This window comes from Bombyx mandarina, chromosome 10, assembly GCF_030267445.1.
Source record: "Bombyx mandarina strain Sakado chromosome 10, ASM3026744v2".
NCBI classification, from domain to species: Eukaryota; Metazoa; Arthropoda; class Insecta; order Lepidoptera; family Bombycidae; genus Bombyx; species Bombyx mandarina.
The window spans coordinates 14,302,433-14,322,062 of NC_143217.1; the positions used below are offsets into that span (position 1 = coordinate 14,302,433).

Sequence of the window (19,630 nt, forward strand, 5' to 3'; positions counted from 1 at the left end):
CAAGCAAGTTTTTGAAGTCGTCGTGGCCTAAGGGATAAGACGTCCGGTTCGTGTTGAGCGACGCACCGGTGTTCGAATCCCAGGCGGGTACTAATTTTTCTAATGAAATACGTACTCAACAAATGTTCACGATTGACTTCCACGGTGAAGGAATAACATCGTGTAATAAAAATCAAACCCGCAAAATTATAGTTTTTGTAATTACTGGTGGTAGGACTTATTGTGAGTCCGCGCGGGTATTTCTGCCGTGAAGCAGTAATGCGTTTCGGTTTGAAGGGTGGGGCTGCCCCACCCTTGTAACTATACTTGAGACCTTAGAACTTATATCTCAAGGCGAGTGGCGCATTTACGTTATAGATGTCTATGGGCTCCAGTAACCACTTAACACCAGGTGGGCTGTGAGCTCGTCCACCCATCTAGCAATAAAAAAAAAGTAACTTCGCATCAGAAATTGGCATTCGCGTGGGCATACAATACGCTCTACCAAATGACTGTAGAGCTCATGTCCACGACGTGGAAGTCATAAAACCAAACGCAGAGTTAATCTCAAATGTTTTTAGAGTGAAGGCTCTTACTCTTACTCGTTTTACTGGTGGTAGGACCTCTTGTGAGTCCACACGGGTAGGTACCACCACCCTGCCTATTTCTGCCGTGACGCAGTAATGCGTTTCGGTTTGAAGGATAGGGCAGCCGTTGTAACTATACTGAGACCTTAGAACTCATATCTCAAGGTGGGTGGGGCGGCAGTTACGTTGTGTATGTCTATAGGTTCCGGTAACCACTTCACACCAGATGGGCTGTGAGCTCGTCCACCCATCTATGCAATAAAAAATAAATGTAAAACTGTACACACTTCACAAGCCCTGCTGACTTTACATTTCCCGTAATCTGTTCAAAAAGTAATATACGAAACTTGACGAAACATTTTAATGTTCTCGAATAAATTAAAAATAGCTGTATTCTTGCGTTTCGTGCAGTAAGGTTTAGCATTATCTTGCCGTCCCTACCGTCCTTGGGCCGTCAAAATCCACTAAATTTCGGCTTAAAATTTCGTTGACTGTAAATTCTCATGAATCTGCTGTGCAGGGTATACGAAAATTAAAACAGCTCGAGTCATAAACTTTGTCACTAAAATTATTGAATATATACTTTATTGTACATAAATAAAAAAACACAGAAACAGAGCAAATTTATTTTAAAGAAAGATAAAAAACGCAATTGACATTAGCTATAACTAGCCTAGATTTGACACCAAATAAGTTTTATTAAAAAAAACATTTTTACAATAATTCTCAGTCGCCGTATTTAGAATATCAAAATCCACAGTTGAATCTAAAGCTACTTTTAAATTTGAATTTGCAACAAATATACCAAAACACTAAAAAATATTTACGCTACACATATCGTTTCTTTGATTTATTCTGCCATCACAACTAGGGATGTCATCAGGTAAAAGAAGAATAGGGAGTATTTTGACAGAAATCATTCTAAATTATTGCCACCAAAAACTTACGAGTCTCCTGTATACCAACCACCCCGCTGTGTGTTCTACAACGCGATGCCCATGTTCTTTCGAACACAAATAATTATTAAGACAGTCTGAATCACGAAGAAAACTACAGAGCAACATACCTACAATGTATATTAGGGTAGATGATGATAAATTGAGTAATAACAATAACTAGTGATCCCCGGTAGTCGAAATTCGACTATAATTAATTGAAATTATAAGTTTGTACGCTATTATGATTTTATTATCAAAATTTAATTAAATATAATCAAAATATATAGAGTATAATCACAGATTTCACCAAGACTACACTATAGACAAATATTACGAAATAATAAAGACAAACAATATTTTTTTTTCTCAATTTTACCACAGATTATAGGCATAAGAAAAGTTTGAGAATAAACAAATAGTATGCATGCGGGTGTGTGTGTCAAATACATGGTAGTGTGTGTAATGTTTTCTTTATTGATTTAATGTATCTTTTATGCCTTATTTAAAAAAAAAATTAGCATTGCGCACATCTTCTCTATATTCTCTATAAGTGTAGAAAATTTCATACTCCTCCGTCCGCGCAATTTTCGTAAGAAGGGATACAAAGTTTTTGCTTCACGTATTAATATATAGATATTGACATAACAATCAGCTTATCTAACAGATCACATTCCGGTAGCTTTGTGAATCGCTGTTGTGCATACCATTCCGACCGTAAACCGAATCCAACCAGAACTTCGCGAGCCATCGGAATTCATCCATAAAACGCCGCGTCTAAAATTAATCAGACTCGATCCCATTGTTTGTCAGGTTCACTCCTACTCCTTTAATAAAAGTTATGGTAATGCAGGCGGGCCGCTCCTTCTATTATCGCGGCGTTCACGAATATATAATAACAGGAGCCCGGTTCGGTTTATTTGAATAAATCTACATAGCTGCTGTTTATATTCAGAGTCCGCCCAGCGCTCGTATCGAAATTCTTACATATTTATCGCCAGATCATTGTATTATACAGTAAAAACTCCTTATTAGCGCTTACTAGGGTCTTACTTACTTAGGGTCTGCGGAGGGACTTCGGTTCCCTCTGTATTTTGTACCGCATGTTCCATGGGGAGTGCTCTGAGGAATTGTTCGAGATGATACCAACGTCTCGTTTTTACCATCGCACCGCCCGCCACCGGAGTAGAGTTCATCCATACTACCTGGAGCCACTGCGGTCATCCACAGTGCGTTTCCAGAGATATTTTTTGCCACGTACCATCCGGCTATGGAATGAGCTCCCCTCCACGGTGTTTCCCGAGCGCTATGACATGTCCTTCTTCAAACGAGGCTTGTGGAGAGTATTAAGCGGTAGGCAGCGGCTTGGCTCTGCCCTTGGCATTGCTGAAGTCCATGGGCGAGGGTAACCACTCACTATCAGATGGGCCGTATGCTCGTCTGCCTAGAAAGGCAATAAAAAATAAATAAAAAAAACTTCGTTCGCGTTTTCACTATTCTCGGATTAATAAAATGCAACCTAATTCCCATGCGCGCGGCTAAAGATTTCTTTATTCGCAGATCTAATCAGTACATCGGTGTATTCGTATTAATAAAAAGGATTCTAATCTGCAAGGTATCCAAGCGAATATACTTTGCAAGCGCGTTTTTCCATATTCACGGTTTCTGTATCAATGGCATATTTAAGGAATATCCCGCTTTTGGTGTACACGTTTTCTGTAATGTAATATGGATGTGTGTGTGTGATACAACGTGACCTATAGTTTGGTAGCTGGGTTGCTAATTAGTTTTAAGACGTTTGTTTGTATTTGAAATATTGAAATACTTCGTATCGGAGCCAATGTGGTCCTCTGCGACCACTGCAAACAAGATCTTAATGTTATAAAGACTGGTATTATTATACAATAAGCGAATTTAAGCTTTAAGACATAATACTCCGAGAAATCGTGATTTTTTTTAAAGAAAAGACCTATTGGACCAATATAAAGTGTAATGATGACAGAAAAATAAATACATTAAGACAGACACTAGTACAAGTATGTCAAATACAATTAATATACCTAATAGTATTCACATGTCTTCTTTTTGGATTTGAATCAAACTACATGACAATATTATTCAATGTTCTTTTTTATTCCTGGTGTTAAGTGGTTACTGGAACCCATAGACATCTACAACGTAAATGCGTCACCCACCTTGAGATACAAGTTTTAAGGTCTCAGTATAGTTACAACGCATTACTGCTACACCACCCTTCAAACCGAAACGCATTACTGCTTCACGGCAGAAATAGACGGGTGGTAGTACCTACCCGTGCAGACTCACAAGAGGTTCTACCACCAGTAAAATTTCAACTTTAAAGGTATTGCAAATTATTTAAAAATATTATTATTGGTAAATAAAACAAAATCTATTTATGTGTGGTGCTTCAGGAAATTATATTTTTATACTAAGAACATAAACAATAAATCCGAGCCGAGCCCGTATTGGATGCAAATTTAATAATACACCAAACTCGGCTACTGGGTACATTGTCTGGAATCACTTACGTCAAACACGCAGCTGAGATGTTTTCCTTGTTCGACTGATGCATAATACACTACCGAAAGTTGATGGTTCAATTTGTTTGTCGCGCTTTCTATCTCAATATTTTGTAGCCGGCGCTTCGTAAAGAAACTGCGACTCTATATTATTTTCCTTCGTCTACATTCATTCAAGGTTCCTGAAACTTTAACTGTGTTACGCAGTTTTATTGTTTTACACGAAGTTAAACTTCTACGGAGACTGTTTTGTTTTTGAGTTAAGGTTCCGGCTGTGTTTTCTAAACGTAAAAATAGTCCTTAAAAAACGCAATAAAAATCTAGCTAATGCGTCTTTTGTCATATTAAAACTAACTCGCTTTATAGGTGGTTCATTACTTTCAAATAACATCCATCTCTTCTATACCACTATGAAGAACTACCAAAAACCAAAACTAAACACTGATCAATAAATTTTCTGTATCACTTGTACTGACAGGTTCAGTTTTATTACTTTTTTTATTAACAGTGATACCCTCCAAACAGTAACCCAGTTATTGCCTTACGCTAAAAAAAGTAAAGACATATACATATGTGTACAGCGAACCAATTTTCAATATATTATTAATAAATTTTTTATTGCTTAGATGGGTGGACGAGCTCACAGCCCACCTGATGTTAAGTGGTTACTGGAGCCCATAGACATCTAAAACGTAAATCTTGAGATATACGTTCTAAGATCTCAGTATAGTTACGACGGCTGCCCCACCCTTCAAACCGAAACGCATTTACTGCTTCACGGCAGAAATAGGCGGGGTGGTGGTATCTACCCGTGCGGACTCACAAGAGGTCCTACCACCAGTAATTACGCAAATTATAATATTTGCGGATTTGATTTTTTTTACACGATGTTGTTCCTTCACCGTGGAAGTCAATCGTGAACATTTGTTGAGTACGTATTTCATTAGAAAAATTGGTACCCGCCTGGGATTCGAACACCGGTGCATCGCTCAACACGAATGCACTGGACGTCTCATCGTTTAGGCCACGACGACGAAACGAAACGTTCTGCTCGACCGATAGTCGTGGGTTCGACTCCAATTTCCACATTCATGTGACCACCGTTCTTTGTCGGGCAATTGAATATCTAAATTTTAGATTTATTATATATTAAAACAGAACGTCTTATCGCTTAGGCCACGACGGCTACGACGCTTTGCTTTCTATAACGATTACGAATGAAATCTCAAATTTTCCTCGAGTTGGTGATCCACCATCAGTGCGGCAACGGCAAGCTTGACGAAGGCGAGGAGTGCGACTGTGGGACCCTGAACGAGTGCCACAACTCTAACCCGTGCTGTGACCCGTTCACCTGCAGACTGACCAAGGAAGCACAGTGCGCGTCCGGGGAATGCTGCGAGAGGTGCCAGGTAAATAAATAATAAATAAATAATAGAAAGAAAATTACTAAAAAACACGCTTTATATAAAATTCAATTAAAAAATAGAAAAAAAAAAAAAGCGTGGGGTGCTTTTTAAGATATTATTGAAATAATAATTCTTCTACTCATATCTGTCAGAAAAATATTTATAACTAATAACACCATGTGTTTACGCCATCTATTGGTCAACTGGAACAGACTGCTTAATTCCATCATTTTAAATTTATCGAATGCGCCATCTACCGACGTAACTTTTTTTTGTTTGATTCATTCCGATTCCATTTTAAGTATGTTCAATTCAAGAAAACTTTTCAACGACACAATACGATTAATTTATAAAATTACATGTAATGTATCAAAGGAAGATTAAAGGTGGATTACTATTATAAAAACGGCCTATTTTCATTTTAAAATCGCTAATACGACGAGGAACGAACCTGCTCCTGCACATTTTGGACCTTCGATCACGGATTACCTAGCTGACGAAATCGGAAAGCAACCAGGACCAGCTAAGACGAAGATATTTCTACAATAAACGAAGAAGACGAAAAGAAAAAGCAACGGTCAGGTCTTTGTTCCCGGCTACTCTGTTCCTAAAACGATTTGTGCTAAAACCGTGTGTTTTTTTAGTTACAGTGCTACACTACCTACATACCATTTTGTTTGTTTCGCGCTGCGCCGTGGATGCTTTCACGTAAGTACCTACCGCTCATCACACGTAGACCATCAAAATGCCTGGCGATAAGGTTAGCAAATTGGAGGATCTTAAACGGCAAAGGGGAAACTTTAAAGGTCGACTAACTCAATTTAAAAAATTTATTGATACGTTTACTGGTGCAGTTTTAACACAAATACAAGTGGCTGAAATACAATTAAGAATACAGGCAGCTTGCGATATTTATAAAAGATATAATGATGTGGAGATGGATATAGAATTGCTATTAACCGAGGCCGATATGTCTTCTAACGCGGATTATGTCGAATCATTTGAAACATTGTATTTCACCACAATGGCTGTCGCCAACTGTTTGGTGAACAGTGCAGACAATTTTAACAGTTCTATAATGCTTAATCAGGAAAATTCATGTTCACAAAAACCGGTTAGTGTTAAATTACCTTACATAAAACTACCTTCCTTTGATGGATCATACGACCACTGGCTTGAATTCAAAAATTCGTATATTACTATGATTCATAAACGTACAGACTTAGACGAAATACAAAAGTTTCATTATTTACGGTCTGCGCTCGACGGAACTGCCCTGCAAGTGATCAGTGCCTTAGAGTTTACTCCTTCCAACTATCTTCACGCATGGGAGCTTCTAGAAAATCGTTTCCATAACACTAGGCTCTTAGTTAATAATCATGTAAGGTCGCTATTTAATATCCCTTGTTTAAAACAGGAATCATCTTCGTTAATTCGTAAGTTAATGGATACAGTGTTACGTAATTTACGCGCTCTTAACACTTTGGAGGAACCCACCGACGCTTGGGATACTTTAATTATCTATCTAATGGTATCGAAGCTTGACTCATCAACAGAACGCGAATGGGAGAACCATAAGGGTACGATATCGTTGAATAATTCTAATCAAAAATATACCTTAGACGACTTGCTATCGTTTCTTAGAAACCGAGCCGACATGTTGGATATGATTAGTGCCAATCATAGTAGACCTAAAGATAAGCCGTTAATTTATGGTAGTAAAGTTAATAGTGAAATTAGTAAGCGTTCTTCTAGTTCAAATAATTTTCATAGTTACGTTACATCAAAAAACGAGAAATCCTTTTCAAACAATAAATTAAATACGTCAAAGGGGGCTTCTTATAAAAAATGTGTATTGTGTGAGCAAAACCATGCACTTTATACTTGTATCGCCTTTCTTAACATGTCCGTTAAGGATAGGTTGAAATATGTTGATGATAAAAAACTGTGTCGTAATTGCTTAAGAGCAGGTCATATGATAAGTGAATGCGTGTTTGGTCCGTGCAAACAGTGTCAGCGGAAACACAATAGTTTACTGCATATAGGTTCGAGTAGCTCTCAAAACGAATTAAATGTGTGTGTGCGCGAAGACTCGGGTTCAGTGCCGAACCGGGTACATGCGTCTACGTCTAATGCGTTGCATTGTCTGCCCGATAATACGAGTGGCAGTTACGAGTGCAATAATAATAGCGAATTTAAGGTATTACAGACGGTCTTACTCTCTACAGCGTTGGTGGAGGTAGCCGATAATAATAACGTTTTTCATACAGCTCGTGCGCTTCTGGATAGTGGGAGTCAGAACTGTTTTATTACGGAAAGAATGTCAAATCGATTAAACGTGTCAAACATACAGTCCACGGTTCGAATAACGGGTGTAGGACAAACAATCACACAGTCTAGTCACTCGTGCGATATTAATATACGATCAAAACTAAACGATTATCATGCTAAGATTCGATGTATTGTCTTGCCGAGCATAACATCCAGTTTGCCCACGATAAACATAGATTCTAGCCTTATACGAATACCTAAAAACATAAAACTAGCAGACCCTAACTTTGACGTCCCCGCAGATATTGATTTACTGATAGGTGCCGATAAGTTTTGGGATCTTTTAGATGCGGATAAAATACGTCTTCCGAGTGGACCATACTTACAGAATTCGAAGTTAGGATGGTTAATAACCGGCCCTGTCTTTAATAATACGTACTCGCATACTACTAATAATGTTCAGTGTAATTTTACACAGGACATTGGTAGGCAGCTAAGGTTATTTTGGGAGCTCGAGGAGGTAGCCCTATCGCCTCGTGCAATGCTTTCGGAAGATGAACAAAAATGCGAAAAGTTATTTATCAACACGAATAAACGTGATCGAGAAGGTAGATTTTCGGTCCGGATACCGCTAAGGGAATCAGCTGATGTGTTAGGTGATTCATATACGTTAGCGAAAAAACGATTTTTATCACTAGAACGTAAACTTGAACGTTTACCGGAATTTAAACGTATGTATACAAATTTTATGCGAGAGTACCATGACTTAGGTCACATGTCTAAGGTAACTACGTGTAGTCAACCTAATTATTATTTGCCACATCACGGTGTTATTAAAGAAAGTAGTTCAACTACTAAGCTGCGTGTTGTATTCGACGCTAGTGCGGTAACTAGTTCGAATAAGTCCTTAAATGATATACAATTTCCGGGACCTGCGTTACAAAACGATATTTTCTCTATATTGTTGCGGTTTCGACAATATAAATTCGTAGCTTGTGCTGATGTAGAAAAGATGTTCAGACAAGTTCTCATTCAATCTGACCAACGGTCACTTCAACTAATATTATGGCGCGAAAATCCTACGGACCCATTAGAGACGTATCAGCTCAATACGGTGACGTACGGAACCGCTTCAGCGCCGTACTTGAGTATGAGATGCATCAGACAACTTGCGCTTGAGTGTGATAATGACGTCATCGCGCGCGTCATCACGCAGGACATTTTTGTCGACGATCTTATAAGCGGCGACGACGATTATCATAATTTGTTACGTATTTGTGAGAAAACTTCTCAAATATTACATTCCGGGTGTTTTCCTTTACGAAAATGGAAATTTAATTTAGACATTTCGCAGAATAAATCAGCAGAGCATTTTATAGGCGAACATGCACAAACTAAAACACTAGGGTTAGGCTGGCATAACACTAGTGATGAATTATATTTTGTAACGAATATTAATAGCGATCATTGCGAATTAAATTTAACTAAGCGTATAATGCTATCTATCATATCTCAAATATATGATCCCTTAGGACTTTTGTCACCAGCAGTCATAATATCAAAAATATTTTTACAAAATTTGTGGCTAAGCAGAATTGATTGGGATACTCCTGTTTCTGCAGACATAACTAAAGCTTGGAAACAATTTATTTATTCATTAAAATTTTTAAAGGAAATACGTATCCCTCGTCACGTAAGGAGTGAACATACTCAGTATACGGAACTTCATATATTTACCGACGCATCCCAGAGCGCGTACGGTGCTTGCGCCTATATTCGCACATACAGTGATGATTCGGAAATAACAGTTCGTTTGTTATGTGCCAAAAGTAAGGTGGCTCCCTTAAAATCGATTAGTATTCCTCGTTTGGAACTTTGTGGTGCGTTGGTAGGAGCCAAGTTATATAAAAAAGTTAGTGAGTCGCTTAGATTAAAATATAACAAAGTTTACTTCTGGACAGACTCGACGATAGTCATGGGTTGGATTAAGACATCACCACATTTGCTTAAAACATTTATACAGAACCGAGTAACCGAAATAAATGAACTCACAGGCGAGTTGGTGTGGTCACACGTAAATGGCAAGGATAATCCCGCAGACTTGTTATCGAGAGGTTGTAGTTTAGATTTATTAAGAGATAGTGATTTATGGTGGTATGGCCCGTCGTTTTTACGCGAGTCATATTCAATAAACATAAAAAATTCCGATATACCGAACTGTCAAACTTTACCAGAACTAAAATCTAAGCAAGTGAGTTTAATTTCTACAGAATACGATGATATAATTGACTTTAAGCGATTCGAATCATTTACGAAATTAAAAAGAATAGGTGCTTATGTACTTCGATTCATAAATAATACACGCGCGAAGGATAGCCGTCAAACCGGTTCCTTAACTCTTAGTGAATTGAACGCGTCACAGCGAATGCTCATTAGATTAGTGCAAATAAGGTCGTTTCCGGACATTTATAATAATTTAATCAACAAGATTCCAATTCGAACAAATTGTAAACAATACAACCGTATTTCTAGTTTGAATGTTTTTTTGGACGATTATGAAATAATACGAGTCGGTGGTAGACTAAGTAACGCGTCGTGTTTCAACTTCGATAAAAAACATCCTGTTTTATTATGTAGTAGACATCCTTTCACGGTTAGCTTATTTAGATACGAGCATAAGCGATTGTTACATGGCGGTCCTCAGCTAATGTTGGCTACTATGCGTGAATATTGGTGGCCGCTAAATGCTAAAAATTTAGCAAAGAGGATAATACGAGAATGTGTGATGTGTACACGTATTAAGGGTAAGACACTGACACCTATCATGGGTAACTTACCTTCTGAGCGCCTGGAACCTAGTTTTCCATTCATGAAATCAGGTGTAGACTACGCGGGGCCAGTATTCGTATTGAACCGTAAAGGGAGAGGAGCTCGTCTTTTTAAGGCTTATATTTGCTTGTTTATTTGTTTTACGACACGAGCTATACATTTGGAACTCGTTACAAGTCTTTCCACTAATGATTATATTTTGGCTTTAAAACGATTTATTAGTAGGCGAGGTAAACCCAATATCATATTTTCAGATAATGGGAAAAATTTTATTGGTGCCGAAAAGGAATTCCCTTTGTTTTTAGAAAACCATTCCAAAGTAATTACAGACTATGCAGCCGATAACGGCATTGCATTTAGATTTATTCCGCCGTATTCCCCACATTTTGGTGGTCTATGGGAGAGTGGGGTGCGATCGTGTAAGTATCACCTAAGACGCATAGTGGGTAATGCGAGATTAACTTATGAGGAGTTCACCACGGTTTTGACGCAAATCGAAGCCGTATTAAATTCTCGCCCTTTGTCACCGCTATCCACAGATCCTAGTGACTTTACTCCACTTACTCCTGCCCACTTCCTACTAGGCCGACCGTTGACAGCGCCTGCATCTGAGGATCTGACAGATAAGCCAACATTTCGGCTAGCGCGCTATGATCGCATCGAACAATTACGTCAACATTTCTGGCGACGCTGGTCTACGGAATACATCTCGGAGCTACAGTTACGAACCAAGTGGAAGATCAGGAAGGATGACATCGCCTTGGATAGCCTAGTTCTCATAAAGGACGACAATTTACCACCCTTGAATTGGAGGCTGGGTCGCATAGTACGTTTGTATCCTGGAAGTGACGGTGTGTCTCGAGTCGCCGATATTCGTACTGGTACAGGGACCATTCGACGTTCATTTTCCAAGATATGCCCTCTGCCACTCCAATCAGCGGAAGAAAATGAAGATGAAGCGTAATTTTATTTAGAAACCAGAGATTTCAAGGCCCGGGGGATGTTTACGCCATCTATTGGTCAACTGGAACAGACTGCTTAATTCCATCATTTTAAATTTATCGAATGCGCCATCTACCGACGTAACTTTTTTTTGTTTGATTCATTCCGATTCCATTTTAAGTATGTTCAATTCAAGAAAACTTTTCAACGACACAATACGATTAATTTATAAAATTACATGTAATGTATCAAAGGAAGATTAAAGGTGGATTACTATTATAAAAACGGCCTATTTTCATTTTAAAATCGCTAATACGACGAGGAACGAACCTGCTCCTGCACACCATGCACCCCACGCTTTTTTTACAAAAAATTTTTTTTTACACTATTTTCAATTTAAATTTATTAAAATATATTTTCTATTTTTTAGTTGAATTTTCTGTAAAGCGTGTTTTTTAGTTTTTTTTAAACTATTATTTATTTTTAATTTTTTAGTTGTATTTCAATTTTTTCAATTTTTTTTAATATTAAATAGTCATCGTTCCTCGATAAATCTACTAAGTTTGAATGAAATTTGGCCGTTTAAAGTGGGTCAAAATCGCGTCTAAAGGAGTCAGTTACAAACGTACATACAAGTGAAGCTAATATAAAGCGTGTAAAAAGAAATGATTTATTCTGCTTATCCGTGTCGCACGGTAAATAGATTGACCATAAAGTAAATTATTTAATGGAAAACACCAGAAATTCTAAAAGCACACATTTAAAAGGGGTAGGCCAATCTGATATAACTTAAAGATCTTACAAGAGGCCTATCTTTAACGCAGAGCACAGGCAGTTACAAAATAATATACTAATACACTTTTATAAATTAGAATTAATTACGCGGATGTTTTAGAATTATTTATCGATATCACAGTTTTGTTATTTTGTTTTACTTTTTATTGTCACTGTCTATGTCTATGTTTACTTTTTTTGTTAAGGAGTTTCTATATCTATCAACTCCAACACAATCAAGATATGAAGTTATTTATCCCATTGGATTCCCTTAGTAATAATCAATAATACCGAATTTTAACATTGCTTAAACCAAATATTTGGCAACCCTTACAAATCAATCGTAAGGCCTTCGATGCCGAAAAAAGGAATTTTAAAATTATTCAATATTTGCATGATACACATATATTATTATTGTTACATCGTCAGGCCGTATTATGCACCGGCGTCTGTTAAACATATGCTTTCAATTTTGGCCGTTGTTTAGTCTTCGGAAGAAAATTTCAAAACCTTTCTATGACTGTTTAACAAGAATTACATGGTTATTCATTTACTTTTGATGGTTTAAAAATTATTTTATTTCATTTCATTGGTGCAGAATTAGAGCCATCGATAATGTGCCACTTCCGCTTTTAACTTTAAGCCAACCTTTCGAAAAATCAACTGGCAATTTTCAGCTCAAGCCCCGCGGAGTTGTGTGTCGTGACGCGACCAACGAATGCGACTTAGAGGAAACTTGCACCGGCCTATCCGGGGCTTGTCCAGCCGACTCCTACCGGAAGAACGGCGAATCGTGCGAAGACGGCAAGGGGTACTGCTTCGCCGGACAATGTCCCACGTTATCTCTGCAATGCGAGAGAATATGGGGCACCGGTACTGTTGGAGCGGACAAAGAATGCTTCGAACAGTTCAACTCTAAAGGAGCTGTGACCGGCCACTGCGGAAAGGACAGTAACGGACACTACATTAAGTGTGAAATGGAGTGAGTTCATCAAAAATATCCTTATTTGGTATTCGAATTTTGTAGCAAATGCAAGAAATCTCAAGTTTACGAGAGCCGATGATATAAATGCTTCTCGGCAAAGCGAAGATCGTAAACTAAGCTATTTCTCGGTAGACCCTCGCTTCGAGTCTTTGGAACTCGTTATTATTTATATATGTTTTCGTATTCTAATATATATGAGATTTTTCTGTCTTATGCCCGTATTTGGTATTAAAAAATTTTTTTTTCATTCGCCGATTGATATCTGCAAAACTTTAGTTAATCTACGTTAAATTGATAAAAATAGGCTTACTACTAGAAAAGATACGTTTCTTTACTCTTTGTCTGGGTGTTTACTATCTATATATGTATAAGTTTAAACGTATCTAAGTATGTTTATCAGTCTCTGGTATCCTTATACAGGGAATTCTAAATTAGGGCGGCTGACCGTGCGTGATTTGCACCCATTTATTATTTTTAATAATCTTCCTTGGTGCTATTCTAAATATTTAAAATCTTACCGAAAGCTCTTCGCATTTATTCTCAACCATATGCGCTTCTGTTAATGAATAAGATCACAGAAAAGAATGATAATTTTCAGGAACGTTCGCTGCGGCTCTCTACAATGCCAATTAGGGAACAGATATCCTGTTGTGACCGGAATGGATGAGTACTACACGAGAACTGTCATCACCATTAAGGGGAACGAATACGAGTGCAAGTGAGTAGATTGTGCTTAAGAGTACCAATAACAAAATTAAAAAATTTCGATTCTATCATAACAATAAATGAATCAAACCTGAATTAATTATTTTTAGTGCACCCAGATAAATTTAGACAAAAGATTCTGTTTTCAAAAACATCTTCAATGTGGATCCTTCTTCAATTCATGGTTTATCTCTAGTTTGGAATTGAACTATATAATTCTTAGATAAATTATAAAAAAGAATCTCTTACAATCGATCAATTCTTTTGGGAATCTAATTTAAATAGCTTGAATTGTACCCATCATCATTTGCCATTAAGGCGAGAAATTAATAATTACTGGTGGTAGGACCTCTTGTGAGTTCGCGCGGGTAGGTACCACCGCCCTGCCTATTTCTGCCGTGAAGCAGTAATGCGTTTCGGTTTGAAGGGTGGGGTAGCCGTTGTAACTATACTGAGATCTTAGAACGTATATCTCAAGATGGGTGGCGTATTTACGTTGTAGATGTCCACGGGCTCCAGTAACCACTTAACACCAGGTGGGCTGTGAGCTCGTCCACACATCTAAGCAATAAAAAAAAGAGGAATATTAAAAAAAAAAAGATGTGTGGTGTCATGGGACACCGGACAGGAACGAATTTCCTTATTATAAAAATATTAATTTTAAGTTATATTCGAGGTATAAAGAAAATAATTATTCGGGTATACATTTTTTATTGATAACAATAAAAAAACTACATTATCAACTTCATTTTATTCACAATGATTTATCAAAAATAAATATAAATAATATACAAAGAAACAGCTATTTATGTGAATAATAATAATGACCGTCAGCATGTAGACTATACATTAGACACTATAGCCATTAATTATACTAAGACTATACATAAATAATAAAAATCTTCTGCTGTTCGTTCCAACAAGGATTGCTGCCTGATTTTTTTAATTGCAAACAAAATCTTTGTACGCCGACCAAATGATTTCAATGCTGTTTTTTTGTGGCTCACCAAATTTTATAATTGCTAAACATTTCATTACTTCTCTATTATTATTGTGTGACATTCATATTATAATATAATACAGATGTTAGATGCGTTAGTAACTGTTGCACTCATTCCATAATTTCAACAGTCTAAGTTGGTCCCATAAAAATTGATAGATGGCAGTAGTATCTCTAAAAATAAAAAGTGTCGTGACAACTTTTCGTAAGAATTTTTTCTGTCTAGCCCCATTTCACAACGCGCGATAAGGAACTTCGTTCCAAAAATGTATGTATGTCTTTATGCATATTCTGCATTATTCTTTTTCGTTGACTGCAGAGCAACGACTGGTCTACCGAAGCACTCGGAGATCGCTCCCTTGGGGCTGGTCAGGGATGGAACCCCGTGCGGCGACAACCTCGTCTGCGTCAACCAGACCTGCACCTCTATATTCCCTTTCATCGACCACACCAAGTGCCCAACGGACCACAACAACCACGAGTGCTCAGCCCGAGGGGTGAGTGTCAATATTTTCATTTCTAAAACAAAACAATTTATCGATAGGTAATGTATACATTTTGAAGACGGGCTCGGTATAACGTCTTTTTTTTTATTGCCCTTGTAGGCAGTCGAGCATGCGGCCCACCTGATGGTGAGTGGTTACCGTCGCCCATGGACTTCAGCAATGCCAGGGGCAAAGCCAAGCCGCTGCCTACTAAAATATATACGTCTGTGTATAACGTCTATAGATGAACAATGGAACTATTTAAAGAAGGCTTTTGCCACTGAACCAAATTACACTTATCAATACTAAACAAATAAAAAAGCTAAACATAATAGGGAAGGGAAGAACACGATAAATAAATCAAATTTACGTATGCACTAAAAGTGCTCTTAATTATATCCAGTTAAGATTTTTTTATTGCATAGATGGGCCGACGAGGTCACAGCCCACCTGGTGTTCAGTGGTTACCGGAGCCCATAAACATCTACAACGTAAATGCGCCACCCACCTATGAGATATGAGTTCTAAGGTCTCATTATAGTTACACGGTTTACTGTGACTTATTATTTATTATCCAAGGTACATCTTACTGAGACAGAATACATTAAAGTGGAACTCCAAACTGTCGTACGCGATATTAAGAATATGACTGCACTACATAAAGTCCGTCCATCACACTTCACATACGATAAATGTTTTCAGAAAAACTTCTCGCGTAAATCGTAGCTTAGTAGATTCTTTCTCGAACATGTCCGACACGAGTATCGCGCTGCAGAAGTTTGCATAAACAGAACAACTATACTGCGCATAAAATACGGGAGGGAACTTCATAAAATGCACGGAAATAGTTTAAAAGTAAGGCAACAGGAAGCGCCAAGGCACTTTTTAATAGTTTGAGTGCCGGGGCACCGAGCGCGCTATTCAATTTTTCCTTTAAGCTTTTGTACGGATTTCCACGAACTGTTCGCTCGCTAAATTGTTTCTAGTTTACGTTCGCTTTACGATTATTCGAGATGCGAGAGAAACGTTATCGATAACGAAAACAATCGTGCCGAAGCTGTCCCGGATTATTTGAGACTAGCTGTACCCGTCCGCTTCGCTGGGCATTTAAAATTAACACTAGATGATGACCGAGATTTTGATAACGCCATCTTGTTGTGTCTTTAAAGCGGTTAGTTGCCCTCAATTAAGAAAAATAGTATTATTATTCGCCAATAGATGTCGGGAAGAGTTGATTATTGAAAACACGAATAAAACAACATTTTCTGAAAATAAATCATAGCTAGATCGATTTATCGCTCCCGAAATCCCCTGTATACTAAATTTTATGAAAATCGTTGGGAGCCGTTTCCGAGATTCAGATTATATACATATATATTCATATGCAAGAATTGCTCGTTTAAAGGTATAAGATTATTGCACAGATTTATAACGGAACATCCGTAAAAACCACAATAGATTTATATATTAGTATAGATAAAGGATGCGCCTTATCTTGATATCATCAATGACTTTATTGGGTAAGGCACAAATAAAATTATCGAGTCATTGAAAAAAGAATTATAATCATATGAACGGTTCTCCCCACTCTTTGAAAAAGCAGCGCGTCACGATGACCCTCTAATCGTGGCCGCTTCCAACTTCATATCCGACCCAGACGATGGGCAATGCAAAGCCGCCATCGCCCAAAACATGCCTTGTGAGATGCTTTTATGCAGACCCTCTCGCTGCTTTTAGACTCTCTCCAAGCACAGGTCACCGTTAACGTCGAAAATGTCAAAAAGTTTGACGTGCAACCTAGCTCAAAGGCACAACCCACTGAGTTCCTTGTCGGATCTTCTCAGTAGGTTGCGAAGCATTACTCTTGCTATAGCTACTATTACCAAATTGAGAGAGAGGTTCAGACCGTGAGATCACCTACCCGTCCGCTGGAATACCCCCTTAGGTACCAGGGTATACGTATAGGTACCCTGCCTATTTCTGCCGTGAAGCAGTAATGCGTTTCGGTTTGAAGGGCGGGGCAGCCGTTGTAACTATACTTGAGATTTTAGAACTTATATCTCAAGATAGGTGGCGCATTTACGTAGTAGATGTCTATGGGCTCCAGTAATCACATAACACCAGGTGGGCTGTGAGCTCGTCCACCAATTTAAGCTATAAAAAATAAATAAATAAAAAGGGTAGGTAGGAAAAAAAATACAATACAATAGAAAGTTCAGCAGCACGTCTTCACAATGTGTTCTCTGTCAGCTCCGGTTATAAATTAAGCCAAGAAGAGCCTAAATAAATGTATAATACTTTTCATTCATTTAATCTCTTCAAAATACAAAATCGTAAATTAAAACTCGCATTCAATTCCCACAGACCGCTATGAGGGACCCAAAACGATTCGAGCAAAACAAATACATATATCATTCACGGCTTGTTTCAATACAGCACGTAATTGTTTCAATGTTTAATTATAAAATGTCATTCGCGTACGCAGCTTCGGTCATTGACATGCACTTGTCAATAATCAATGTGGCTACCTCATTAATACCATATTTACTTCCTATTAAAGAATAAATTCTACAAATAATTAATACTCAACAATATCTTATAGCTTTAAACGAGCAATTCTTGTATATTAATATATTATTATATATAATCTGAATCTCGGAAACGGCTCCAACGATTTTCATAAAATTTAGTATACAGGGGATTTCGGGGTCGATAAATCGATCTAGGTAAGATTTCTTTTCAGAAAATGTTGTTTTATTCGTGTTTTCAATAATCGACTCTTGCCGACATCTATTGGCGAATAATAATACTATTTGAAGGCAACTAACCGCTTTAAAGACACAAGATGGCGTTATCAAAAAAAAAACCGGTCATCATCTATTTAAAATAAAATGAGCCAAAAAGGTTTATCGATAAAACCTAATAACATTAAAATCTTCTGGGTGGCACTAAAACCGCCCTATTTAGCGGCCAGATGACGTCACAGTGGCACGCATTTTTTGTTGACGTTTCATTTCCATAGGTTTCATACTTCAGTGGGTTACCTCAATTATATTTTATACTTCAAGTCCCACGCTTAATTTTGCAAGGGGCCATCTTGCGTTTAGGTTTGAAAGGTTTCCAGTGTTCCCTACAATGAAATTTGCTACATAATGGCATAGACATAAAGTCTTCTCTTGTAAGAATGAAACCGCTATTACTCTGATCCAATTGAACTTCGACTCCGTGTTGTTCGACTTTCCCTGCACAGAGGTGGAACGTAAGCCTCAATAAATATTAAACTATTCACATGCACTTGAAAGTGCTTTCAAAATTATTTCTTGGATAAAATAAGCTATCTATCTATATATTATTATATAAAAATGAATTGCTGTTCGTTAGTCTCGCTAAAACTCGAGAACGGCCGAACCGATATGGCTAATTTTGGTCTTGACTTATTTGTGGAAGTCCAGAGAAAGTTTAAAAGGTAGATAAATATGAAAATGCTCGGAATTAAATAAAAATAACAGTTTTGTTTTTCCTTTGACGTGTCCCCCGTTGGACGGATTTCTTTTGTTTGTTTTAAGTTTATTTTATACAAAACTTTAGGCCTTTTCTTTATCGATTGAGTATCGACTACGAAGTCTGCAAGGTCAGCTAGTCGACAAATATTTAAACGCGTTTTATTAAATATATTTACATTTACTGGTATTCGCAATTCGAAGCGAACAGCAATACCAGAGGAAGATTACAGCGCTTTTTTTTCCCCTGCTTACTTGCTGGTACCCTACAGAGCTAATCCAACTACGCGCGGACGGGTAGATGAGCTCAAGGGCTCAACCTGAAAGAATTTGCTAACACTAGCCCTAGCAAGAGCAGTGCTTCGCAGAACCTACCACCGGATCCGAATCGCGACCCACTGAGAAGATCCGGTGAGAAACTCACTGGGTAAAATACCAGTTCAATCTAGTTTATCATAGCGATATAGAGTGATACCAGTGGGTACAGAACGTTATTCTCTGACTACTTTTATCATTTTGATTTTCTAAAAACCCTCATAAAACTTGCCTTTTGATTAAAATTGACTTGGTTAAATATTAGGGGTTAAAGTGTGAAATTGCCGATTTGTACTGAAAAAAAAACTGAAAGTCGATAATCGAATGTTGTACACTTTTTGTTTTATTGTTTAGATGTGTGTCGAGCTCACAGCCCA

General features: G+C 37.7%; 1 protein-coding gene across 12 annotated transcripts in view; it reads left to right on the forward strand.

The window, feature by feature from the left end:
• Nucleotides 1-19,630, forward strand: part of mmd (disintegrin and metalloproteinase domain-containing protein mind-meld) — a 937,314-nt gene that overhangs the window by 558,451 nt on the left and 359,233 nt on the right. For 11 of the 12 annotated variants that reach the window (XR_016323709.1, XM_089730674.1, XM_089730675.1 and 8 more), the window contains 4 exons: nt 5,283-5,450; nt 12,941-13,245; nt 13,847-13,966; nt 15,273-15,450. Coding sequence is in view for 11 of the 12 variants with exons in the window: in XM_089730674.1 (XP_089586800.1) it covers nt 5,283-5,450; nt 12,941-13,245; nt 13,847-13,966; nt 15,273-15,450 (771 nt within the window). In the remaining variant the exon portion in view is untranslated. The remainder of the gene's footprint in view (nt 1-5,282; nt 5,451-12,940; nt 13,246-13,846; nt 13,967-15,272; nt 15,451-19,630) is intronic. The other variant, XM_089730671.1, reaches the window with a different exon arrangement.